Source organism: Colobus angolensis, unplaced genomic scaffold (assembly GCF_000951035.1).
Source record: "Colobus angolensis palliatus isolate OR3802 unplaced genomic scaffold, Cang.pa_1.0 Scaffold42, whole genome shotgun sequence".
Classification (NCBI taxonomy): domain Eukaryota; kingdom Metazoa; phylum Chordata; class Mammalia; order Primates; family Cercopithecidae; genus Colobus; species Colobus angolensis.
Genome location: NW_012117599.1, coordinates 6,880,039 through 6,907,503, shown reverse-complemented (window position 1 = coordinate 6,907,503; position 27,465 = coordinate 6,880,039). Strand labels below are relative to the sequence as shown.

Genomic DNA, 27,465 nt, shown 5'->3' with positions numbered 1-27,465 from the left:
TTGTGTTTATCATCACAATGTGTTACCCCTCTCCCAGCTCTCAGCAGTTGTACTGCATGATGGAGCAGCGGGCCCTTGGGGCCTGTTCCCTGTGCTCCCTGCCTCTGCCAGCTTGCTCTGAAGTTGGACTAAACCCCCTGGATGCTGGGCCTGCCAGCCTGCTCCTGGAAGCCTGCATTCCAGTCAGGTTGCATCCTTCTGGAGCTGACAGAACCCAGTGGTGACGCCAAAGCACAGGAATGCTTTTAAAATGAACAATTTATGCAGAGTAAGGGTCAGGTGGCATGCCAGACCAGAAGAACTTGATGCTGCTGCGTCTTGTGTTAAGAATCATTTCCTTTATTTTATTTTTAGTTTGATGCTTGCAAACACAAGCACTCTGTCGATCAACAGGGAAAGATTTGGATGTGCCATTTCTTGTCTAAACTGGAGTTTCATATACAGCGCCCAGGGGGCCATGAGAGGCAGAGGGCCAGACAGAAGGTGAACACAGCCTTGCAGGGAGACATGTGCCAGGCAGGACGACCACTGGGATTCCATCAAGTATTCATCAGAGTTACTTAAGGGCTTCCTCTCAGACAGTTGAAGTTCACATTACTTTTCTCAATTAGTCCACTAGGATGTTATGCCTGTCTTCAAGTTGACACATGCATAATTGTAAATATTTTAGTACACTACAGTCACTTGTCATATCTTTAATATTTATTGTTTTTGTAAAGCAGTAAACATTTCTGCATTTTAGAAGTCATGGAGTAAAACCAAGTATTTATGATAAATAATTGGAAGTATGTTTTGGTTTGAAGATTGTCCTTTTACCTATCTTACTTCAAGGAAAAACGGACTTCTGATTAGGTTTTACAATTGTGAACTTTTATGTAAATGTTAGCTGCTTTTGAGGCGACCAAACTATTATTAATATATAAAATGGCCTTGCCCTTAAGAAGCAAACTAAATGTCATGGAGATTAGACTCAAAAGGCAATGAATGATCAAGGGTTTATGCAATGAAATAGAATTTCAGAAGAGTTTGGATCTCAAAGATTGTCCTTCACTCTTAGAAATAGGCAAGTTTCTTAAAAGCCCTTATAGCCATGTTTGTATTTTAAAAATCATAGCACTTTATTTTTGAAGTTTAAAAAGCCTGTAAATGTAATGAGTCTTTATAATCAGACACATGGAAATATTGAAAACCAAAGACTGATCTTAGAATACAGAATAGAGAGACATGTTTGTTATTCTCCACTAGTGACTTGAGTATTTTGTTAGGTGCTGTTTTTTAGGTACACCTTTTCTCATGACTCCTTTTACGTTAAAGTGTGACCCAGAGACCAGGAGCATCAGCATCACCTGGGAGCTTGTGAGACCTGTGAACACTGAAGCTCCAGGTCAGACGTGTTGGGGACCGTTTTAATAAGATACCCAGCTGATTTTTTTACGCAGTAGACTTTGAAAACCCCTGGTCTAATGGGTAGCATTTGTATCACTTATGGAATATAATCTCAGGGAAATTAAATCTGCTCAATTAACATTTGTGGTGTTTCGTTTTTCAAATTCTCTTCAATCACTTCTGTAGCCCTTTCCAAAGTGTCAGGTTGAGCCACATGAGGTCGCTATTTTTGTAAGTCAAAAATATCTTCATAGGGTTCAACTTACTATTCTATGGGATCTTGTGTTAGAAGTATTGAACTTTCCCGAAATGTCTGTGAAGGAAATGGCACCCTTTCCAACATTCTGCGAGCCATAGCTGCTTGGGAACAGGTCTCCGGGATTTGGGTTCCATAGCGCGGAAGGTATGCCTCTGCCCTCATGTCTAGTGGGATGAATAAAATTCTGAAAAGGTACAGGGTGTGTCTGGTCACAGGAGTCACCTGCAAGCCTCCAAACTCAGGCTGGATGGCCCCTTGGGGAGTGAATTCTGCAAGAGTTGCACCTGGGGCCAACAGAAGGAGCTGGAATCACTAGTTCTGTATCCTGGCTGCATGCCTTAGACCACGGGAACCAGACTCTGAAGCACTCCAGGTGTTTCTGTGAACATCTGGAGGTGGAAATCACTGAGTTAAGAATGAATTCGGCTGCCATGCTCAGGGGTTGAGATTGTATTGACGGATGAAGGGGAACGACGGAAGAATTCCTGCGGTAGAGTGCTCTGAAGACACTCCTGTTTGAGAAAGAGCTCTCCAGCCACAGCAAGGTGGATTCACTGGGGTCCCAAGGGGCAGTCCGGACTTTGGGGCAGTAACTTTAGGGGGGCCCGGAGGGAGAGCTGGTTGTGAGGACAGGGACAGCAGGCAGAGGTTGTGGCCCTCAGGGAAATTGCAGGAGAGACTTTGAGTGATTCCCAGGTGATGAGTGTGCAGCTTTGAGGAATTTCAAAGGGTTGCTTGGCATCTTTTCCTGAAGACACTTCTATAAGATATTTAGAAATCTATCAGGAGTGAGAATCAGCCAAGTCTCAGAAAATTGTAGGCATTTGGGCAACTGCGTTCAGAAAACTATTTTTTTTGGAATAAAAGCCATGAGACTGAATCTCCATGCCTCTTTGCCCCCAAAACCTAACTTCATAACAGCCTTCATGAAGTCTCTAAAACAGAGTTACCACAGATTTAGCCAGGATGATGTGTAACACAGCTTTTCTTGAAAGCTGTGTGAACAGGTGAACGGGTTGGTGAATTAAAGTAACTTTTTTTTCAGCCCTAATTATTTGTTCTTGAATTTGCCAGTCACATGATAATCTTCTTAAAAAAAAAAAAACTCCTTTATAATTGTAATGAGGTACTATCATTTATTCTTATAAGTTGTATTTTTAGAAGTTACTGATGTATCTTGCCACATATTTCAATTCAGGATCCAGAAGTGCTTTGAAAAATGTAATCTCCAGTAATGCTAGAACACATCATAATAGTAAAAACAAAGCTTTGCCTTTTAAAACCATTATGCAGATACCAAATATATACATAATCTGACATTTATACTGAGGGCCAGTAAATAGAGGACAGTTGATCCTTGAACGACGCAGGGGTTAGGAGTGCCAAGCCCCCAAAACAGTAGAAAATTTGAGTGTAACTTTTGACTCTCTAAGTAAGCTAATAGCTTACTTTGACATGAAGCCCTACCAACAACATTAATAGTCAATTGACATATATTCTTATGTTACATGTGTTATATACTATATTTTTACAATAAAGTAAACTAGAGAAAAGGTGTTAAGAAAAAGAGAAAGAATATTATTAAGTGGAAATGGAATCATAAGGGTCTTCATCCTTGTCACCTTCATTTTGAGTAGGCTGAAGGGGAGGAGGAGAAGCAGGGATTGATCTTGCTGTGTTAGGGGTGGCAGAGGTGGAAGAAAATCCCCATTTAAGTGGACCTGTATAGTTCAAATCTGTGTTGTTGAAGGGTCAACTGTAGTTTTAAGGTAACATCTCACAATAGGATTTATTTCTAGTTAAGCAGATGTACAAATACTTAGGTCTCTTATTTTTCCCAAACAGGTATCTAAACACCATTTTATAGATAGCTGTCTACTAAAACAATAAAAGCAAAACTTCTGTTTTCCTGATTCAATATAAGGAACATTATTGATTCTTATGTGTTTATTTATGAGATGGAGTCTCACTCTGTCGCTTAGGCGGGAGTGCAATGGCACGATCTTGGCTCACTGCAACCTCTGCTTCTGGGTTCAAGCAATTCTCCTGCCTCAGCCTCCCGAGTTGCTGGGACTACAGGCACCTGCCACCACGCCCGGGTAATTTTTGTATTTTTAGTGGAGACGGTTTCACTATGTTGGCCAGGCTGGTCTCAAACTCCTGACCTCAGGCGATCTAACCACCTCTGCCTGCCTCCCAGAGTGCTAGGGTTACAGGCATGAGCAACTGTTCCTGGCCACTGATTCTTATTTTTAAAAGTGACTTTACACAGCTTGTATTTTTCCTTCCAGGGAGAAGATAATTAATTATAAACATTAAGGAAGGAGTGTTAATTATTGCTGATAACTCACACAGCATAAGAATGAACTGCAAGGATCTTGTTTGAACAAAGCATTGTATTTTGATCAGTTCTACATCTTGATACAGTTCTTTTTTCAAAGCATCCACTGTAGAGGAAGAAAGTGGTTAAAATACCTATTAATGATTGCAACTTATAACGTGGATAGAAGACAGTCTTCCTTCAGGCTTACCAAAGAATCCCCATGCTATTTTGAGTAGTTGAGACGCAGCCTCTTGTCTAGACTGAAAACTGGTTTTTGGTGTGAGAGCTTACCTACCTACACCTGTCCCAAGTTTGCTTAATGAAATTGAAACCACATAAAATATCCAAGGCAAACCTAATAAAGGTGTTCCGCCGCTGACTCTGGGACTGGACCCTTGTGGGTCTGTATGTACGTGACTAGGTAGGCATTTGCCTTAAGTTGTCTGTTCTGTGGGGCTGAAGCACAGGCCTGGCCATCACAAAGCCTAACATCTGTCAGGCCCAGTCTGTGACGTCACTGAGAAGGGTGAGCGTTTTCCTTGGGTCACCTTCAAAGTACCTTCACTGTGTATCTCTCTGGAATGAATAACGCTGAAATGAACTGTAACACTGAAATGAATGAACTGTAACTGCCATTCAAAATAACTTTCTAGCTAAAAATCCTCCCCTTCAGCCTACTCAAAATGAAGGTGACAAGGATGAAGATCCTTATGATTCCATTTCCACTTCATAAGATTCTTTCTCTTTTTCTTAACACTTTTTCTCTAGCTTACTTTATTGTAAAAAAGGACTTAAACTAAAGGTTCAATAGTAAGACATGGTTATGGTAGGAAATCCATTGTTTATTAATCAGATGCCAAACTATGTATTCATGGAAACCTAAAATTTGATGTGTTAATACACATCTTTTGCATAATCTTTAAAAATTATTTGGTAAGGCAACAATTGGAATTAACTTTTTTTCTTTACATTTGCATGGGAAGGCCGTATTTAATATTTAAAAGCATACACCATCTTTGAGCCCTTTTGTAGAGCCTTTTTAGATATAACAATTAATGAACCCATTAAAATGTTTATTCCTCTAATCAGGTTCTGTTACACTGTAATAGAGTTAGCCTAGTCTGAGATATATGTATTTGGAATTAAAATAATTGAAATTTTCAATACTCTGAAGCTCTTACCTTTCAAGAATTTGAGCCATCACAATCCCATTCAACACAAATGAGAGTGGTTTCATACACAAATATAAAAACTGGGACGGTTCTGTTTTCACGTATGTACCATTTTCTCCATAAGTGATTAAAGGTTTACATGTGATTTAATATTTAAACTTTGGTAAGATTTTTCACAGAACCAAGGAAAAATTTCCTTTGTCCGTGTACATATACAAAATCATTTGGTAAGCAGGGTTATCCTAACTGGATACAAAGAGCTTCATCTAAATTAGAAATTTAGTCTCCAGTCATACTTATGATTCAACAGGAGCCAATAACATAAAAAAGGATAAAAATGTTTGAATTTTTAATTCAAGGTGTTTTGTTCCAGAAATCAGAAAAATCACAGCCTCTGTGTCGGTATTCTGTCTGCTGGGCGTCTCATGGAGTGACATTTCTGTACCCTCCAGTAGAAGAACAACAGATTCCCATACAACCTCTACACGTACTGAAAGGTCTTAGAATACATTCTGAGTCATCAACATAATCCATATGCTGTGTAGATTGAAAAGTTGATAATAATCCATTCACAGTAGATAGGTTAACTCTACACCTAGAAAAACTCATTTCTTGACCATGCAATTAAGAGAACAAAGCTACAGTTTATTAGCTACACTTAGTAAGGTATGATTTTATCTGAAAAGGTGCAGGAAGTTTAAAAAGAAAAAGGATCAAAAAATGATGTGCCAGCGTGACACTGAAGTGGTCTGCAAAGTCCCCATCTGCATATTTGACCTGCACACCCCCAGGGTGGCTGACCCCTGTCTGAGGGTGTCAGCTAGACACAGAGTGGATGACGCTGGGGGGATTCTAAAGGAAGGTGTCATCTGTCAGGGACGAGGAGCCATGGTTATGCCATGAAGCCGGTAACCAAAGGGGCTTCTGCTTTCCTTAGAAGGGGGTTGAAGAAAGGGTCGGTTAAAAAGTGGGATAAAAAGTAGCAGCGAGCCACACACTTTAACCTCGTGTGTGTCAGAGTGTTCTTTTTCAGATTGATGAGAGAATCAGCACGTGGTGTTCAAGCCTCAGCAGATAATGCCAACAGCTGCTTCATCCGGACAAAGTGATCTCTTTAATCACATTTTTAAGAAGAAAGTACAGTGTGCACTTTGACAAAAATATTGCAGATTATGAAACACGACTTTTAACATAAACACAATTTGGGCAGTACAATAAATGCAAAACGTGCTGAGACTTGTACTAACTGTGTTTCTCTACAGTTTTTATATAAATCAATACCCTCACTGCCCAGGTAAAACAATACACCCCACCATAAAGCCGAGCAAAAGCTGAAAGAAATCTCTTCACAGACATTTTGTGAGCATACGCACAAAACACATGCTTTTAAAAGTATCAGACTTTGAAGCCAATTTCTACTTTGCTCATTGACATAACTGTTCCCAACAGTCTCCCCTTAACATTACATGTAAAGTAATAAACCCTGACTTTTCACTTATAGGTAGTTCAAATCAAATTTTGTTACAACCATCACCAAAGACCTGTCAAAAATCTACAGTCACATTGGAACTTTAGTTGGATCAAGTGTTGTTTGGACGAAGGAAGGCCTTTACAAAAGACTAGGGCTCTCTCTACTACAGAAATTTAGATTGTGACAGTATTTAGATTATGAAAATATTTAGTCAATACTCTCCTTCATAATGACTAGTGACTAGAATTTAAGAATTACAAAAAGAAGAAAGTATAGAGAAAAAGCTAAAGTCAAATTTATTTTTATTGCCTTTGTCATTCAACAAACAAGAAAAAAACTGATAATAATTAAGATTTAAGTTTTCCTTTATACATGATCATCCAAATTCTATATGGATGAATTACTGAAAGCTGAATTTGGTCTACCTGCTTAACAAGAAGTGATATAAACATTTTCATGTTTTCTCCTTCAGTTCCAGAAAGTTAAACTCTTTAAAATAGTTATAAACATAGGAAACCAGGAAAAATGAGGAAATTTATTCTTTAAGGTCACTTTCAATTTCTGTATTTCTTTTCAGATTTCATACTGTAGCTATTCTGAAAATTGATGTTTGGCATTCTCAAAAATCTACATCACATATCTTGATGAATCATGTTATAAAATTTTATGTCAGTTTTCATTTGTGTTAAGCAGAATAAATGTATTTTTATATAAATATTTTCATTTAAAATAGAGATTTTGGCACAAAGTCCTAAGCCTGTAGTCATCAAATTGCATTCTATGCTACTTTCCCTGGATCAAGGAACTGTGCTGCTATGAACTTGTACCTTGTGTATGTAACCTTTGCTGTGTATAATGCTGAACAATCCAGCAGTATTCTAAGACTTTAGAACATGAGAAAAAGGTGTAGATCTACTTCTCCTTGGTGGTGGAGGTGGAGAAGGGGTGGAAAACCACTTCTGAGGATTTTTGTCTTAATATTTTCATGTTCCCCTCCTAATAATACAGTAGGCACTTGCATCCTTTGGGGTATCTTCAGTGGGAAATCAAAGGACTGTGTGAGTAACTTCATTTACTTTCTACACTCAGAAATGCAGAGGCGTGTTCCAGTCAAGTTTTAAAGAATTATTTAGAAGAAAGACAGGCCAATAAAATCTACAGTTAAGAGAGAGAGGATCAAATACTAATCTTTAATGCCTATATTCCACTTCTTTTCTTTCTGCTGTACTTTTAAAAAGTATTCCAATGAGTATAATTCAATTTTATATGAAAATTCTGAGTTACTGTATTATCGAATTGGAAGAGGTAACAAATTACAGACTAGTGCAAAACAGTAGGACTCCCACATTCTCCAAAGTGCTTCCTGAATAAAATTCAAAACTTGATATCTCACCAACTTGTTAAACTTTAGAATATTGTATCTATAAACTTTCTTCCTTGTCTGCTTGGAGCCTCTAACCTGGAGGCTCAAAATTCAAGCATCACACTACAGAAAAATTCTGCTGAAGCAGGTGATCATAGATTGGCATAGATCACCTGCCTCCTCCTACTACTATTGCACAACATAAAACCCACCAGCAAGTTGTAACCAGGTGCTGCCCTGTGCCCCCACTTGCCACATGGACCCTCATGGGTGGAACTTCATCAAAAGCTGCTCCCAAATCTGTCAACACAATAAGCTGGTGGATCCTTGGGCATCCTTTCTCTCTGCCCCATTTAAACAAGAAGAAATGGAATTTTGATGTCACCCCCAAACACACAGTAGACAGAGGAACAAGTTAAAAAGCAGTAGACTCTCAGTAGTTCATAGGAGTCCTGGAACCTCCAATCTGCGCTCTGGGAGTCAGGCCATTCCTTCAGGATGACGTTCTGATTGTTTGCCCAGTTTGAGTCATAAGGTGTCTCTGCTTCCAGCTGTGCTCTTCACTTACCGGCTGCTCCATCGGGTCAGGACAGGGAAAAGCTTCCACCCTGAGTTTAGGAGTCACCCCCAAGCGCCATCCTTCTCCCCTGGGAAAGAAAGCTCTTCTCGATACTTTTAGTGCCATTCACTTAACAACTGATTACAGATACACATATTTTTTCATAAATAAAATCTGAAGCATATACGTAATATATTAAAATCTTCACCAACAAGGGTGTGTTAAAAATTTCAAGTTCTGTCATTCAAGTTCAATAAAGGCACACATTACCATTTTTTTTTTTTCGGGCCTGCAAATAATATAATTGCTACCCGTAAGTCACAAAAGGCATTTTGTGGGACTATTTTTTATTGGATTTTCCTTTTCTTCGGATTTGCTTCATTTATCCGTGGCATGCATCTATCGCCCCCCAGAAGTATTTAGATGCACAGAGAGTTTTCATGGATTCCACTGTTTTGTCGGGTTTCAGAGTAACAAACCACAGCTGTGCTGGGTCAGACACTCACATCTGCTTTGGCTGCTTCTATTAAGGCTTCTCACTCCCAAATCTGGCTTTCCGGCTTCCAGGTTCCGATGCCCTCCAGACCAGCCGTGGTGGCGGCTTGGGCGGGATGCCTTCAGTCAAACTGTCTTCCCTCTCTGGATCAAACTGGTCTTTAGAGAGAAGGGGCTGCCGTAGTAAGCCTGGCGTCTGGGTGCCCTTTTCTCTGCTGTGGGGTGTTGGGGGGGTGCTGGGCTTCTCGCAGCCAGATTCAACATCTACCTCGTTCTTCCATTCCATTTTATAGGCCTGGGAGGATTTCTTGGAGAACTGTTCTGGCAAGAAGCGCCTGGCTCTGGGCTGCAAATTGAGCACGGTGGTCCCGGTATCTGTGTCTGAGTCACTGCTATTGCCATCTATCACGGAGCAAAAGACAAGGTGGGCAAGCATTTTAGAGAGAAGGCATTGCAAGAAACTTCAGTACCTTAGTGGGTCAGACAACTGATACGGCCTGGGGCTCTGGGAAGAGGGGAGGTTAGCGGGCTTGTGCTAATTTTAGGTGAGTGGCCTTGTGCATCTTACATAACCCCTGCGAGCACCCATGCCCACAAGTATATATTCATGCTAACTTTGAAGAGCTTACTGTGTGCCAGGCATTGTCCTAAGTCCTTTCAAATGCGTTAGCCCATTTTGTCTTCACAATCACCTACATTACAGATGGGGTAACTAGGTTCAAGAGGTATCTGTAGGTAGTGGAGCTGGGATTCCAACCGAGCTCCTCTGGCAGTAGCAGCTGTGCTCATCTGCCCCACAGGGATGATCCCAGGAGGGCTCAGCCTGGCATCTGGCACACAGTAGGCGGTCTGATAATCACCTGCTATGGAGAAGATTCTTGCCTTGATCTGGAACCTCAAACACGGCTTTGCTGATTTCCTTTACATGTCCACAAAAGAGTCAAAACCCTTTGCAAACAGAGGGAGGAGACAGCTTTGGAACCAGATTCAGGTGCTGGAGCGCTGTGGGTAGGGCAGTGAACAAAATGCTTGTCCAGGAGTTGACATTCTTGGGAACTGAGAGCATGTATGCTGGTGGGACCAAGGGCCACTGTTCTAAATATTCAGTGCTGCCTTGTCTTCCCCCGATTATTCTCGCCTCACCCTCCTTTACCACCAGCCATCGTTTAGGCTTCCCTCTTCACAGTTAATTAAACAAGCCAAAAAAAAAAAGAGGGGTAATGATTTTTCCATCCCACATTTAAAGAAAATGTTATTTTAGATTCTAGGGGTACATGTGCAGATTTGTTACATGGGTATATTGCATGGTGCTGAGGTTTGGGCTTCTTAAAATCCCATCACCCAAGTAGTGAACATAGTACCAATAGGTAATTTTTCAACCCTTGCCCCTTGCCCGGCTCCCTACCTCCCGCCTTTTGAAATCCCTAGTGTTTATTGTTCCTGCCTTTGGGTCCTGTGTGTCTAATGTTTAGCTCCCACTTGTAAGTGAAAGTATATGGTATTTGGTCTTTTATTTCTGCATTAATTCCCTTAGACATCCCACATTTTAATAACGTGAAATCCTAATATAGTTCTTCTGGGGTTCACAGACAATGTCTTCGGTGTCTACATAAAGATAACTATCGCATTAAAAAGATATTAGACATTATAACAAGGCTTTATAGTTATAGCCAGAATAAATATATGGCTGCTTTCATGAAAATATATTGGAATTACTGTAAAATTTTAATTAGTTAAACATTTGCAGAATTACAACTTTCTGTTTACCTGCCTTTGAACCCCATGGTGACAATATTTGCTGGAAAATAACTGATTGGATTCTTTAGAATCTGCACAGAATTCCATTCCAAAAGGTTGCAATGCGAATTAAAATTCACCCAGTTATTATTTTAGATTTGCAAATTCTTGAACTCATGCTTAATGAAGAAAAATAATAGGAAAATTTGTCTAGTTTATAAACATTGGCAAATAAATTTAAAACTTTTCTGCTCCAACTATATTCATTACCTGCATTAGAAATAGTCTTCCTCTTTTGTAGCTTTTCTGGAAGCTTTGTATTTTTAGGTAAGGATAAATATCGGGAGGTTGAAGTGGAAGCCTGTAAAATATAAAATCTTACTTAAATGATACAAATGGCACTTATTGTATATTAAAGATTAAAAATTGTATGGCAAAACTTCATGTTAAAAACCAGAATTTTAATTCCTGATTCCAAAATTACTTTGTGGGGGGCTGTAACTATTATAACTTGAAATAATTAAATCCTTTCCAAAATAGAATGGAGATCCCTACAAAAGGAAATAGAAATAAGTGGGAAATAAATTAGAAACACATACGAAAACCACTGGCTCTTCTCAAAGATAAGCTACTGAAACATCTACATATAAAAGTAACTGCCAGAAAGACTTAGAACCTACATGTATGGGGAAGAAGATATGTTTACAAATATATATATGTAAGGTTTTTTTTTTACTTTAATCTTTAAAATGATATTAATAGAACAAAACGTATTACTACAGCTAATTTACTGGCATTTCAAATACTGCAGTCACTAGTGTTTTAAATTAACTTTTAATTAACACTGCTACATTTTACACATAAAGTAACTCCTTGTTCACATATAACCATTTTGATTTCTGACAACCCAATATAGGATATTATTAAAAATAAGCCTCAATTCTTGCTATGTGAAGCCAATATATCATATTATTATTATTATTATTATTATTATTATTATTATTAAGATGGAGTCTCGCTCTGTCATCCAGGCTGGAGTGCAGTGGCGCGATCTTGGCTCACTGCAATCTCCACCTCGGTTCAAGCTATTCTTCTGTCTCAGTCTCCCAAGAAGCTGGGATTACAGGCGCATGCCACCATACCCAGCTCATGTTTTTTGTATTTTAGTAGAGATGGGGTTTCACCATGTTGCCCTGGCTGGTCTCGAACTCCTGAGCTCAGGCAATCCACCCACCTTGGCTTACCAAAGTGCTGGCATTACAGGCGTGAGCCACCGCACCAGGCCCACAATATTATTTTTAAATGGCTTTCCTTATCTATTGACAGTTCCCTGAACCAACTGCAATGCTGGCCACACTACCTCCAAACACTCACTTCCCCCAGCCACCCCGGCCTTCCTGCAGCTCCTCAGAGAACTGTCAACAGCCACTTGATTGGCAGAGCTGATGATGCCATCAGCTGATCAATGGAAGGGCTGTTGGCTCCACCCCTGGAAGTCTCCCAGAGACACACACTCAGTTACCCTGTGTTCTCGATTCAAGCTGCTGTCCTTCCTAATGCTTTCTCGCAAACTGTGCCTCCGGCGAATCAGAATCTCCTTGGCTTGTCTCTCACTTGTGTCGGCAGTCAGACTGTGTCTGTTGTAGGATAAAGTCTGAAATGAAAACACATAGAGGACATTAAAAAAAAAAAAAAAACCTGATCATTTCCCCAGAAATTCCAAGACTTTACCACATTTCTTTGGATCTGCACCTCAGCTAAGCACTTACAACTTCTGTGCAGAGCAAAAAATTAAGAGTATAAAAGTTAACGGTCTTCAGATCTTCAAAGAATTTATATTTTCTTTTCATTTTGTGTGTGTGTTTTTTTTTTCTTTTTCTTTTTTAGAGTTGGGGTCTTGCTCTGTCACTCAGGCTGGAATGCAGTGGTGCTCATAACTCACTGCGGCCTCCAACTCCTGGGCTCAGGCAACTCTCCCACCTCAGCCTTCCGAGTCGGTATTACAGGTATGTGCCACATAGTTCATCCTTCAATAAAAGTCAGATCATAAGGTTTGTTTTTCATTGAAAAGTGTGATTTTCATAAATGAGAAAAATGATTGATTTCATCAAGTGCCATGTCTACCTTGACGTCTCTTGTAGGCATTTAGCCATCATTAACATCTGGAAATAAAATATAAGTCACCATGCTACAGTCTCTTTTGAATAGGAATTACTGACATTAAAAACAAACCACTTTGAGCCACTTGGTGGTGCCATGCCCTTCTGATTAACTTCAGAACATTCCCTTTTTTCAACTGGGTTGTCACATGAAGAGAGCTGGTGACACTCCCCACAATGATTACATTCCGGTGTTTGAAAAATAAAATTCCTAAACTAGGGCTGTACATGGCATCCGCTTTTAGTTTTATAGGCTATATAAAAATGTGTTTCCTAAAATAAATCATAAATAATAATTAAATTCATTTCTGATAGAATAAACATGTACTTCTTGGCAATATCCCCATGTCCACAAATATATTAGGTTCTATTGAGAGATGCAAACGTAACGCAGAACAAGGCTTCATTCCTGCCTTGAGTTTACCATCTCATTGAGCATCTAAGGCTAACACAATTATACAAAATCATGGAAATAAGTGCTGCAACTACGTGGTACAGTATAAGCTCCAAGTGCTATTCCATTTAACCACAGGACGCGAATAATATGGTGGCCGTTGGGGGAGCCTTAAAAACTGGAGGCTTTGGACCAGCTGACAGGAAGGTGTGAGATGCTCCCAGGGGACAGCAAGAAATCCACTTGGGCCAAAGTACAAAAACAGAACCTCTCACTCCCTGGGTGTTTCAGGGAGCAGATGGGTGAGGGAGATGTGGACATATGGTTGGATAAAGTGGAACTTGGAAATAGAGTCCAAATTTTCAACGAATAGTTTAGCTTGGGAGCCACAACTATTGTTTTGTTTCATTTTAAATTAAAAGGTACTGTAGGAAAAAGGGTCAGGTAAGAGTCATGTGGATGGAATGGGGACACCCTGTGGGGAGACCAGCTAAGAAGCTGCTGAAACACCCCCACATGAGTGAGGAGGACTCCTGACAAGCTGTGTGGCCCGAGTGCCACTTCACCTTCCTGTGCCTCAGTTTCTTTATCTGTGAAATGGCGACAACAGTAACACCTACCACTCATTGGAGGATTAAATGAGTTAACGCATGCAACACACTGAAATGGAGCTTGGAAAATTGAGGACACTCTCTGTTCCTTAGCTGTGTTGTTAGCAAATGATTAGAATAAGGTGCTGACAATGGAAACGAAGTGAAAGAAGTGACTCAGGAGAGAAGAAACTATAGCACTTTATAAACAGCAAGGAGGGTGAGATCCATTTTAAAAGTCTAAGCTATAAAACGATTTCTTTAAAACAAACAGCAATCAATTCATTTCTTTAAAATTAGTCTACATGTGTATTTCTTTATATCCAAGACCACAGCAGCAGAACTCCCAGGGGAACCCAAGGCTTCAGCCATGGTATCCAGGAGGATAGTAGGACCCTGAAGCGGGGTGGAGAGAAGCAGAAGGAGAAAAGATGCCCAGCGTGGGACCTGCTGAGCCCAGTGTCATGGTGCAGTCTCCAATTACAGCACAAAACCGAAAGGCATCCTGTTAGCCAACGGTAAGTAAATATTTTGCTACATAAATTATTCTCACTCGCTGACGGATTTGATAGAGACTTCTTGATAGGAGTTCTCGAATTTCATCAGTTTCACCAGATGTGACCTTCCTTATTTTTTCTTCACGACAATCACTGTGAAAGTTTAGAAAAAGAATATTTTACCTGTCAACAAATATTAGAATCATTGATTTTCTTCCTTAGAGCGATAAGTATTTAAGATGAGTCTTCAGTTTTAAAAATAGCCCTTGGGGATTATTCAGTAACTTAAAATAATTCCAAATTCTATAACTCTCATTTCAGTTTCAAAATCATTCATGGCAAGTTTAACAATTCACAAGTTTTCAGAGTCTATTCATGTCATTATATTTTCAAGGAAGAAAAACTACAATGGCTTATAATGCTACATCACTTTATTATTTCTAACACTCCATAAATAAAGTAAAATGGAATAGTTTTCTCCAACAGAAACCTAATTGACTTCAATTTACCATTAAGTTTTCATATTTTAAAAACCTCATCATAAATATTTGCAAACACACCATTTATAACATGTATGTATATCCAGTCAATCCTCATTTGTGGGTTCTATAATCATGAACTCACCTACTTGCTATTATTGATTTATAAACCCAATATCAGAATTTCAGTATTTTTGCAGTTATTCACAGACATATGGAGAATGACAAAAAATGTGAGTCCTTTTACACACTTTCCCTGAAGATGTTGAACAAGGAGACATCTGCTTGTTTCCACTCTCGTACTGTAAATAATGTCCTCCTCACAGTCTATTTAGCGATATGATTATTTATATTTTTATGTTATTTATTGGTGATTCTGCTGCTTTAAATGGCCCCCAGGCATTGCTGAAGTGCTGTCTAGAGTTCCTAAGTACAAGAAGCCTGTGATGTGCCTTATGGAGAAAATGTGTTAAGTAAGCTTGGTCATACATGAGTTTGTAGTGTTCTTGACCATGAATTCAATGTCAATGAATTAGCAATATATATTAAATAAGGTGTCTGTAAACATAAACATACATAAAATAGGTTACATATTGATTGGCTGATGAAAATTTTGTGACCAGAGGCTCAAAGGAACCTAACCTTGTATGTCCCCATAGAAAAATGTTTTAGTATTTGCAGCCGGGTGCAGTGGCTCATGCCTGTAATCCTAGCACTTTGGGAGACCGATGACAGGGTTGGATTACCTGAGGTTGGGAGTTCGAGACCAGCCTGACCAACATGGCGAAACCCAGTCTCTACTAAAAATACAAAAATCAACCGGGTGTGGTGGTGGGTGCCTGTAATCCCAACTATTCAGGAGGCTGAGGCAGGAGAACCTCTTGAACCCAGGAGGGGGAGGTGGGGAGGTTGCAGTGAGCCGAGATCACACCATTGTACTCTAGCCTGGGTGACAGAGCAAGACTCTGCCTCAAAAAAAAAAAAAAAAAAAAAAAGCGTTCAGTATTTGCATATCAGTATTTGAGACTACTTTATGGAATGTAACCACTGCAAAGAATGACCATTGGGACTGCATTTATATGTTTTTATTCTAACTCCTTCCAAAAAGGGTTTGAGGCAGGCTACAAAAATATGTAGTATGAGAAAATAAAAAGAAAAGAAAAATCAAGAAAACAAATTAAAGCCGGGAAGGTTAATATGCATAAATGCAAGTCTTCTAGAAGAGGCACTGAGGACACAGAAATTAAAGAGCATAGTTTTCTTATATTTTTCAATGCAAATTTAGCATTGCTGTGAACCAATCATGAAAGGAATTACTGGGGTACAAAAACCTGGTGCACAATGGGTAATGGATACACAGAAGGAGCAAACAGAGAACTGATGCTTCGGTGGGACAGACTTCTCTAGAGTTGGATGATTCATTTTTGCCTACTCTCAATTGCTCAGATGGTTTATGAGAAGCATTTTCTCAGGGAAAGGTGGTGTTGTTTAGACGCTATCCCACTTTCTAGTCAAGTTTTTTTTTTTGATCATCAAAGTTAATTCACAGATTTTCAGAGTCGGAAGGAATATAAGAGGTCATTAAGTAACAATCTATCTTTTTGATATGTCATTTTCTTATATAATGTGCCTACCAAATTCTTACCCAAATATGTGTGCATACATCTAGTGACAAGTTTATGACTACATCCCTGTTTATACTTAAACAATTTTTAATAAAATGTAATATAAACTACATGAATCTTATATGTTCAGGGAAGTGAACATACTTAGGCAACCACTGCTCAAGTCAAGAAACAGAACATTCACTAGAATCCCAGAAACTACTTCATGTTCCCTCCTACCAGTCACTAATTCTCTCCGTCTTTGCCAACAGCAACAACTATTCTGACTTCTAATGTCTTAGATTCACTGTGCCTGAACTTAAACCTTATATACATGAAACAATATAATACATAGTCTTTTGCATTTAGCTTCTGTTCCTGAGCATTATGCTGAAGATTCATTTATGTTATTGCATATGGCTATAATGCATTTGGTTTCACTGCTGAATAATATTCCATGGTATAAGTATACCACAGTTCATCTATTTTGTTGTTGATGTATAGTTGGCTAAATTCCAAATTTTGGATATTGCAAACAATGTTTCTATGAATATTCACATGCATGTTTTTTAGAACACACATGATTATTTGCCATTTGCATATCCTGTTTTATCAAGTGTCTGAACAAGTTCCTTGTCCATTGTTCTATAGGATTGTCTTTTCTCCCATAGCACTTTGTCAGTTATGTGAGGCAAGTATCTTCTCCCGGTCTGTGATTTGCCTTTTCACCTCTTTAAGGATGTATTAGGCTAAACAAAATCTCATGATTTTAATACAGTTCAGTGTATCAGTCTTTTCCTTTATAGCTTGTGCTTTTTGGAGCTCGTTTAAAAAAAGGAATTTCCTGGTCGGGCACGGTGGCTCAAGCCTGTAATCCCAGCACTTTGGGAGGCTGAGACGGGCGGATCACGAGGTCAGGAGATTGAGATCGGAATGGCTAAACAAAATCTCATGATTTTAATACAGTTCAAACCCTGTCTCTACTAAAAGCTACAAAAAAAACTAGCCAGGCGAGGTGGCGGTGCCTGTAGTCCCAGCTATTCAGGAGGCTGAGGCAGGAGAATGGCGTGAACCCGGGAGGCGGAGCTTGCAGTGAGCTGAGATCCGGCCACAGCACTCCAGCCTGGGTGACAGAGCGAGACTCTGGCTCAAAAAAAAAAAAAAAAAAAGTAATTTCCTATCACAACATTAAGGTATGTTCTACGGAATCTTCAAAAGCTTTATTGTTTCACTTCTCACATTCAGAGCTACAGTATACCTTGACTTGATAGTGTGAGACAGTGGTTAATTTCATTTTATTTTCTTATGAATACCTAATTGATCAGAACCATTTATTCAAGGCATCTTTTCTCCCCCACTGCTTGTTCTGTAAACTTTGTCATTAATCAAATTTCCATATATTGGTGGGTCTGTTCTGAACTATTTTGTTCCACTGGCTTGCTTATCTGTCCTGTTCCAATATCATATTGTCTTAATCATGTAACTTTACATGAAGTCCTGTTATCTAATAGTGTAAACCTTCCAAGTCTATATGTATTTCCATTAAAACTTTAGGACCAACTGATCTAAACATACACACACACACACACACACACACACACACACACACACACACACACCCTGGGATTTTGAATGACATGTCATTGAATCCAAATATCAGCTTGAGGAAAATTTAAAATTGTATAATATTGAGTATTTCTTTTCTTCTAGTAATATTGCCTTTAATTTATCTGTTTTGCACTCAATATGTAGCTTTCTGTATTTTCCTCTTTTTCTTTATTTTGGTTATTTTCCTCTTACCTGTTTTCTAATTAAGCATTTCTCTCATTAACTCTGTCTAATCTGCTGCTACACACATCAAATAAGATCATAAAGTCAGTTACTTTATTTGTAGCTCAAGAATTTCCATTTAATAATCTCCATGATATTGCCAAAACTTTCAATGTAATTTTCTTTCCTTAGACATACAGACACAGACACACACACACACACATTTTATACTTTAAAAGTCTCTGTCTGACTTTTATACTGTAAAAGTCAGTTATCTGAATTCCCGTTATGCCTGTTACAAGTATTTTGTTTCTTTTTCTTAATGTTTTAAATCACATTTTTTTTTTTTTTTTTTTGAGACAGAGTCTTGCTCATCGCACGGGCTGGAGTACAGTGGCGCTATCTTGGCTCACTGCAAGCTTCGGCTCACTGCAAGCTCTGCCTCCCGGGTTCACACCGTTCTCCTGCCTCAGCCTCCTGAGTAGCTGGGACTACAGGCGCCCACCACCACACCCAGCTAATTTTTTTTTATTTTTAGCAGAGACAGGGTTTCACTTGTTAGCCAGGATGGACTTGATCTCCTGACCTCATGATCCGCCCGCCTCACCCTCCCAAAGTGCTGGGTTTACAGGCGTGAGCCACCGTGCCCGGCCTAAATCACATTTTCTTGTCTACTCATACATTTGGTTATTTTTTATCAGTTGCCAGACATTGTTTAGGAAAATTCATAGAAGCAGTTTAAGGCTTTTTATAATCTTGTTTTCCTCCCTGGGTAAGTTAAGCTTGTTTCTCTCAAGCATCTAAAATAACGTAACACAAAACAGGACATGAAACATACAACATAACATAACATACACATTTCTGAGGTTTCATATTTTAACCAGAATTTCATTCTGCTGTGAGATCTTAAGGCATCTCTCTAGGGCACAGACATTTTTTTTTTTTTTTTTTTGAGACAGAGTCTCTCACCCTGTCACCCAGGCTGGAGTGTAGTGCTACGATCTCGGCTCACTGCAACCTCTGCCTTCCGGGTTCAAGTGATTCTCGTGCCTTAGCCTCCTGAGTAGCCGGTATTACAGGTGCATACCATCATGCCCAGCTAATTTTTATATTTTTAGTAGAGACGGGGTTTCACCATGTTGGCCAGGCTGGTCTTGAACTCCTGGCCTCAAGTGATCTGCCTGCCTCGGCCTCCCAAATTGCTGGAATTACAGGAATGAGCCACTGCACGTGGCCTGGGTCAATTTTTTAAAATTATTATCACTAGTTTGAAAATACTATCAATGCATATTTAGCAATACTAACTTTTATTTTGCAAGACCATACTTACTTTAGAGATGCATATGTAGGGACAGTACTTATCATCCCAGTCTCTGCCATCTCAATGGCATGTTTTATTTCAAGCTTTTTATATAAAGATACGATGCTTGACTTTGGTTGGTTTTCCCGAATCAAAAGCTTCCGCAGATATTTATCATCAAACTTCTTAAACCTGTAAATAAAGAAACGTTCAATAAATTAATACCGGATTGACTAAGAAAATAGTTGTTTTACCAACAAAGTCATTTCCACCACTCCCAGGAAAATGCTTAGTAGCAGCATTTAGCTAATCTGGTCATTTTATATATTGAATATGTGCCTACCTGTATATATGTGTATGTGTATATATACACATATATACATGTACACACATATGTATATATACACATGTATACATAATGTATATATATGTATGTGTATATATACATATGTGTGTACATACACATATATGTATATATACATATGTATATATACATTATATACATGCACATACACATATATGTATATATGACACATACTGCTACATTTTTGTATATGACCCCGATGCACATAAATCTAGTATTCATTAGTTACAGATTAAAATACACATTTCTCTCTTTACCATTTCTCTACTTCTGCTTTTAGCAAAATTGCTCAGAAACATTATCACTGTTTGTTTTCTCCAATTCCTCTCCTCTGATTCTCTCTTGCACATTCACATTGCATCAATACTCCATTAAAGCTACTCTTATCAAAGTGATCAGTGAACCGCGTGATATAATTGCAGTGGGCAATTATGAATCCTTATCTTTCCTGCCCTCACTTGTTTAAACTATTGTCATCATTTGGCTTCCAGGATACCACCCTGGGGTATCCCAACCTCTTTCTCACCCTCTCAGTTTTGTTTTCTTCTTTTGACCTCCTAATGTGGGAGTGCTCTGGGCCTCAGTTCTCGGTCCTCTTTCATACCGCCACTCACTCCCATCACCATCTTGCCCAGTCTCCTAGCTTTTAATAGCATCTCTATGCCAATGACCTCCACATTTGTATCTCCAGCTCCAACCTCTTGGCCAAACCCCAGATATGAGCTTTTGGCTACTTACTCAACATCTGCAGTTGGATAGCTGTGGAGCATCTCAAATTTAACATATTCCAACTGAACTGATATTCTGCCAGAGTCCTCCCATCTTAGCGAACGATGAATCCACCAGGTCAAAAATCCTGGTGTCATCCTGGATTCTTCTACTTTTCTCATGTTCTATGTTATGGGCTGAATTGTGTCCCGCCAAAAATTCATATGTTAAAGTCTAATCCCCAGTAGCTCAGACTGTGGCCACATTTGAAGATCTAGTGTTTACAGAAGGGATTAAGTTAAGATGAGGCCATCAAAATGGGCCCAAATCCAAAATGACTGGTGTACTTACAAAAAGAAGAGATTTGGATTCCAACACATACAGAGAGAAGGAAGATGATGTGAAGAGGCAGGGAGGAGACAGCCATCTACAAGCCAAGCAGAGGGGCGCAGAACAGAACCTTCCCTCATGGCCCTCAGAAGATATGAGCCCTGCTGACACCTTGATGTCTGACTTCCAGCCCCCAGGATGATGAGACAATTCATTTCCATTGAGCCACTCAATCTGTGGTACTTTGGTTATGGCAGCCCTAGCAGACCAGTACTCCAAATCTTTGCTCCATCAGCAATTTCTGTTGGTTCCACCATCAAAATATATACAAAATCCAGCCATCTCCCACCCCATCTAATGCTATCACCCTGGTCCAAGACATCATTCTCTCTCACCGGATTCTGCTAGTGAGCACCTAATTGGCATTCCTGCTTCCACCATTGCATTTCTACAGAAGCCCAAGTGCTCCTATTAAAATATGTCCAATGATGTAACTGTTCTGCATCTTCCTTGGGTACAAGTATGATGGCCTGTGACTTCCTACACAATCTGGGTCTGCCCCTTTTGGTACTGTGCCCCTCTTCCTTAGCTGCAGCCTCACTGGTGTCCTTCCTGTATTAAAGACTTACCAGCAGTGCTCCCATTTCTGAGTCTTTATACTTACTATTCCTTCTACTAGGAATCCTTTTCCCCAGATACCTGCAGGGCTCACTTTTTACACTTCTTTTAAGTCTTTCCTTGACAATCATTTTCCAAAAGTGCCCTTCCTATCCATCCTGTTAGAATTGCACACAGCCTTCCTCTCCCAGCAGTCCCCATCTCGCTGCCCAGATGTATTTTTCTCCATAGTAGTTACCACTTTCTAGCATGACATACAATTTACTTGTCTTACTTTCTGTCTCCTGGCACAAGAATGTAAGGTCTGCATGGGCAGAGTTTTTTTTTTTTTTTTTTTCCATATCACCAGTGCCTGGCACACTGTAAGCACATGTGGTAGAATGAATCATTTGGTCCCAAGTCCTCCCTGTATCCACACCCTCTGCCTTATTACTTGGCAATGGCCTTCCACCATGGCCTAGATGACTTGCTTTGCCCTGTTCCTTGCCAGCATGCTCCATAATGTTCCTTGCTTTGGTCAATGGGCTATTAGCAGACACAATGAAAGAAGCAGTGGCTTAACCTGGGCTTGCACATGGAGGCTTACATCTTGTGCTTCAACAATCACTATTAGAAAAATATACAGAATGGCTCCTTAGTCCCAGGACAAAGGTGACTGTCACATGGAGCAGAGTCACCTCACCCCAGTCACACCCGATAGGTCCAGCCAGAATCAGCTGGCAGCCAGCCAACCCACTGGAGCACATGAACAAGCCCGGCCCCAACTGGCCAAGCCCAATCAGCCTCTTGACTCATGCACTTTATTAATAATGACGTGTTCTGAGCAGCTGAGTTTGGGGGATGGTTTGTTACACAACATTATAAGGCCAATACATAAGTGAAGCAACATGCAATAAGTATTTGTTGAGAAAGAATTAAGTGTACTACTACGTGGTCACCACAAGTCCAAGGAGGTTTATAGACACACCTGTGCCGTGAAAGGCATCAGTGTTAACCCACATTCTTGTTGGTAGTCCTTTGTTCTAAATACTAGAGGGCTCTGAGTCATTAACGAAGAGCCATCCTGAATGTGCTTTGTTTTTGGCTGGCCACTAAAGACTGGGTCTACTTTTTTCTACTTTTAATTGGAGTTTTATGTTAAGCCCATTGGGCCAGGACTCCTGGCAGCAACACACCTTTTAAAACTTTTATTATTGTTGTTGTTTTAGCTTTTCACTAGAGAGAAGTAAAAGGAAGAACAAGCACCAAGGACAATGGCATCTGCTCTATTTCGTGTAGGGATGGCGTGTTTTCCTTGCTTCAGTCCCACACCTTTCATTTCTCTGCTCAGCTACACATAGGTGTTCTATTTCACCATCGTTAGACTGCTTGTGCCAAGACTGAGAAGGGGCCCTACTGTATCCCCTTCATTCTCAAAGGATCAAATGCCTCAAGAATTCTCTGGCAGAACCACTGGAAATCCACAGCATAAGGATTCCAGAGAAAAGGGAAGGACACTCAACATGCCTGAAACAATCGCTTCTTTTTGATGCTGATTTTCAGTAACATTAACAATCACCAAGGATGTGATCTCAGCAGAACTCATTTTAAAAATGTCCTGTGTCAGCACCACATCCCGCTGCACCCACTTCCCTGCTCTACCTATGTGCCTTTGACAATCCTGGAAACTTTGAAATTTTCCTGGAAAAACATTGTGCACGGAAATATATCAATGCTTTCAAAATTATTAAAAGAAGTGTATCCACTGCAGTGGCAAATGCTAGCCACATAACATTACCTTTCAGGCATGGGGCAAGGTTGGCGCTCTCATCTTTGGCACTTATAGCCAATTAGTCTGGCAGCCTTTGGATGTGTGCCTAGGGCAGACTCACGGACCCCAGAGATAATGTCTCTGCCTGAAAGACAGACGTAGCCAGACTTTCTCTGACATTTCTTCTCCTGAGTTCCAGACCAAACCCACATGACCACAGCGTCTACCTCTTCATTCTTCTGACAGTGCCGCAGGACCAGGTGGCCTGATTACTGTGCAGGGCCAATCTCTATTCCCCCATGTGGGAGGCAGAGCAGCAGTAGACATTTTGAACCTAACATTCACTTTGGAAAGGGAGCCAGCTGTTCTGGGTTACGCCTCTCATATGTCATTTCAGGAAATTACTGAGGGGATGCTAGGGAAAGGGAGGAAAGTGGTTGGGTTGAAAGGAACAAGGTAGGCAGAAAATAGGCATCACTATGAAAACAGTGGAGAAGAGAGGCAAAAAGGTCTGTTCCACTAACTTGGCACAGACGGGGACTCCTCCATGCTAGGAAGGTCCCGCGGTCATAGGGCAGACGTATAGGATCTCTGGTCTACCACCTGCCTCCAGAAAAGGGCATACTTCCCATGAGAAATGGCCATTTAAAAATAGTTTTATAGTAGAGAATATAATTTGCTTAATTTTATTACCCTGTGTTCCCATGTAGCTAATTGGGCATGCTCTCCATACAAACAAAATCTTTTTCCTTTCATTATATAGTAAGGCTGAGTCCCAGGGCCTTGTCTACATTAGTAAACAGTGTTGTAAAGCTTGTAAAGGCTGTTCTAGCACTGAAAGTCTCTGTCACTCATTATATTACCTAATAGTCTCTCTCTCATACACATATATATACACACACACAGGAGTCTGCTTGCTATGTGATTGTTTTGTTGTGTCTATAATATTACAGAATTTCAGGCCTGAGTCTATGGCTTATACTTCTTATGTAGCCCAATATTATGCCAGCATATATGAGCAAACAGGAATCACTAAAAAACCCCTTGTGTTAAGTTGCAGACATTGGTAGGTTGGTCAATTTAATATAAATTAGCAGTAGAGGGAAAAAAAGTCTGTTAGCAAGTTAAGAAAAATAAAACAAGAGGGATCTACCGAATATAGTTTAAAACGTGTTCTTCTGTCTTCAGGGATTAGATTAAATGCTGCCTTCAAAAGTCTCGCCTAGCCAGTGATGTGCTAATAAATGTTTAACAAATTGCTCTGTGAAAACAAAGGGCCTTGATTTGTAGCATTTGTCAGTTCCATGATATAAGTCCTGATTCAAGCAACCACTCTGGACAGTGCCAAATGTGCAGTCAGGAAGACAGGTACGTGATGAGCTCCCACTAGCAGATGGGGACTGGCTTCTCTATCCCACTGCTCCTAGCTCTGCTGTCAGAATTGGCCCTAACTTCTCGACCCATAACGCTGTTTCTCAGTTTATATTAAAGCATGCATCTAATTCTGCCTGTCTAGTCTACCTTTTCCACTTCAACTTTAAGATCCTTGAAGACCAGTACTGAATTGTATTTATCCAACACGAGCCTTTTACAGAGTGGTAAACTCTGTGTGTGTGTTGGTGTGTGTGTGTGTGTGTATGTGTGTGTGCATGCCTGTGTGTATATGCATTTATATAAATGTATGTAATTTTTCAGAAAATTTTAGCTGTATCTATATATATATATTATTTCTGCTCATCTGTTTACATCCTTAGATGGTCTGAATCTCTGCATTTGACAAAGTCCTGCACCATGTGTGGCAAAATGGATAGTAATGGAAGCCCTAGTGTTCAGCCAAATAGATCGCAATCCTCAGTCCTCTTTGCAGAGAGGAATGGCCACATGACTGAGTCCAAGCCAATCATCAGAAGAATCATATGGCAGCTTCTGATGGTTTCAATTAGAAGGCAGCTATTAATAGCACATATGCTTTGTCTCCTCATCATCTTTCATCCTTCTTGCTGCCTCTAATGGCTAATATTGATGCAGCCATTGTGGTTCAAGAGGCAGTCTTGGAAATGAAGGCTACTCTTAGTGGATCGACTAGACAGAGGGTCCTCAGACCCTGGGGAGTCTTGGAGTAAAACTCATCCGTTAAACGTAAATTGCCTATCTCTGGCTATTTACAGAAGAAGGAAATAAGCTTTTACCTTGTTTAAGCTACTATTATTCTACATCTCTATTATAGCTGAACTTTATCTTAGAGGACATACTATGGTACAACACAGGAAAGATTTCCAATTAAAAAATAATACAAATCAGTAAGTCCTGCTTTCAGAGTAATCCTGGGCCACTTCATAACCCAATGGCATAAGACCTTCTTACTTGTCTCTCCAAAAGTTGTGACCCCAATGTCCACAAACGTCTTCAATTCCAGTCTTCACATGATCAAACAACTAAAACAGAAAAAGCAGGCAAACTGATTAGTCTTTACCTGAAATCAATAATTTTCACTCTACTTATATCATTTCTAAACTCCAAAGACCTTCATGGCTTTTGCTTCTTTTTGTTTATTATTTATTACCAAAAGCAATAAAACAGTTCATTTTCAAACAAACTGATGAAATGTTTGTCATGTCAGTATTAGATAAGTCTTCAATTATTTTGCTCACCTATAACAGTTTGTTAATAATTTTGAAAAGTATGAAATATGGTAATAATTTCCCAGTAGGAACATTTCCAGGCTGAAGGAAGTAAAAAGAGGGGACTTCCTGTCTCTCTACTCATGCAGGAGTTTAGTAAGCTAACCTGGAGAAGTTACTGAGGGGCCATAGCTATTCTATACTCCCTCAGCACATTGCCTCTTCAGGGTCTCCTCCCTCTCACCCTGCCATCCCTTTCTTCTTCAGGAAATGGACAACTTGGTACCAAGCTGTCTGACTAATTCAAATATTTTTCCTTTATCATTAAAGGTATTACACTTTCTTAACACCTACCCGACAGTAGATTTCTTCACTGACAGCTTGTTGTTTCTTATTGGACCTCTTGACATCAAGAAACTCCACCAGTGGTCGAATAGTTATTCCCTGAACAGGAAACACAATTTAAGCGTTTAATATATATTGATACAATTTAAAAATGGTTTAATATAAACATTTTAATATAAATTTTTTATAAACTACATTTTAATATTCAAGGGTAACCTCTCCTGCGCTTTGATAAGCAATGACAAAAGATATTCAGCTACCAAGATTTAACACAGTAAATGTAACTTTTTGTTAATTTTTCCTTCTTTTCAAATAACTGGCATATTTTCAAAGGACCACGTCCTCACAAAAAACAAAGACAAAATGGAAGAAGCAGAGAAAGTAATTACAAAAAATAATAAAGCAGGCCAGGTACAGTGGCTCATGTCTGTAATCCCAGCACTTTGGGAGGCTGAGGTGGACAGATCACTTGGGGCCAGGAGTTCAAGATCAGCCTGGGCAACATGGTGAAACTCCATCTCTATCAAAATAATAATAATAGTAATAATAATAAAGTATTATCCAGTTCAGAAGAATCACCTACTTATTATATTATCCATAGAAAACTTATCAATGACTCCTTCATTTGTTCATTTATAAAAACAATTTTCACTGAGTTTCTACTGTACAAGGGTCAGGGTCTTGGGTATTTGGAACCCAATGATGAATAGTTAAGGACCTGGGTTCTAGGACTTTGTAGTCTCATACAAAGTCAGATAGTTCCGAAAACAGTTACAAAATAAGCAGAAGAGGGATGACTGGGCTAGCACAGGAAGCAGGTCAAGGAAAGCTTGGAGCAGAGGAGACACTGGCAGGCAGTGATGGAGATGCTGGAAGCATATCCCAGTGGAGACCACAGCACAGCAAAGTGAGAGGGGGCTTGCGGCCAGTCTGGGCATGTTCATGGGTGAACTCGGGAAACGTGGAGAACTATCAGCTCTTCAGTAAACTAGGAGGAGAAAAATTCCTTAATGTGACAAAGACATATGCCAGAAATCAATAGTGAACGTATCACTTAAAAATGAAACATTACGAAAAAGCGGAGCAAGATGGCCGAATAGGAACAGCTCCAGTCTCCAACTCCCAGCGCGAAGGACACAGAAGACCGGTGATTTCTGCATTTTGAACTGAG

General features: G+C 39.8%; 1 protein-coding gene across 1 annotated transcript in view; it reads right to left on the bottom strand.

Annotated features, from left to right (window-relative positions):
- Positions 1–6,882: 6,882 nt before the first annotated feature.
- Positions 6,883–27,465, bottom strand: part of SLC9A2 (solute carrier family 9, subfamily A (NHE2, cation proton antiporter 2), member 2) — a 103,159-nt gene continuing 82,576 nt past the window's right edge. The window contains exons 6-12 of the mRNA XM_011956613.1: positions 26,304–26,393; positions 25,693–25,763; positions 19,589–19,750; positions 14,462–14,558; positions 12,288–12,419; positions 11,036–11,126; positions 6,883–9,430 (exon numbers count right to left, since the gene is read on the bottom strand). Coding sequence (XP_011812003.1) covers positions 9,060–9,430; positions 11,036–11,126; positions 12,288–12,419; positions 14,462–14,558; positions 19,589–19,750; positions 25,693–25,763; positions 26,304–26,393 — 1,014 coding nt within the window. The 3' untranslated portion in view covers positions 6,883–9,059. The remainder of the gene's footprint in view (positions 9,431–11,035; positions 11,127–12,287; positions 12,420–14,461; positions 14,559–19,588; positions 19,751–25,692; positions 25,764–26,303; positions 26,394–27,465) is intronic.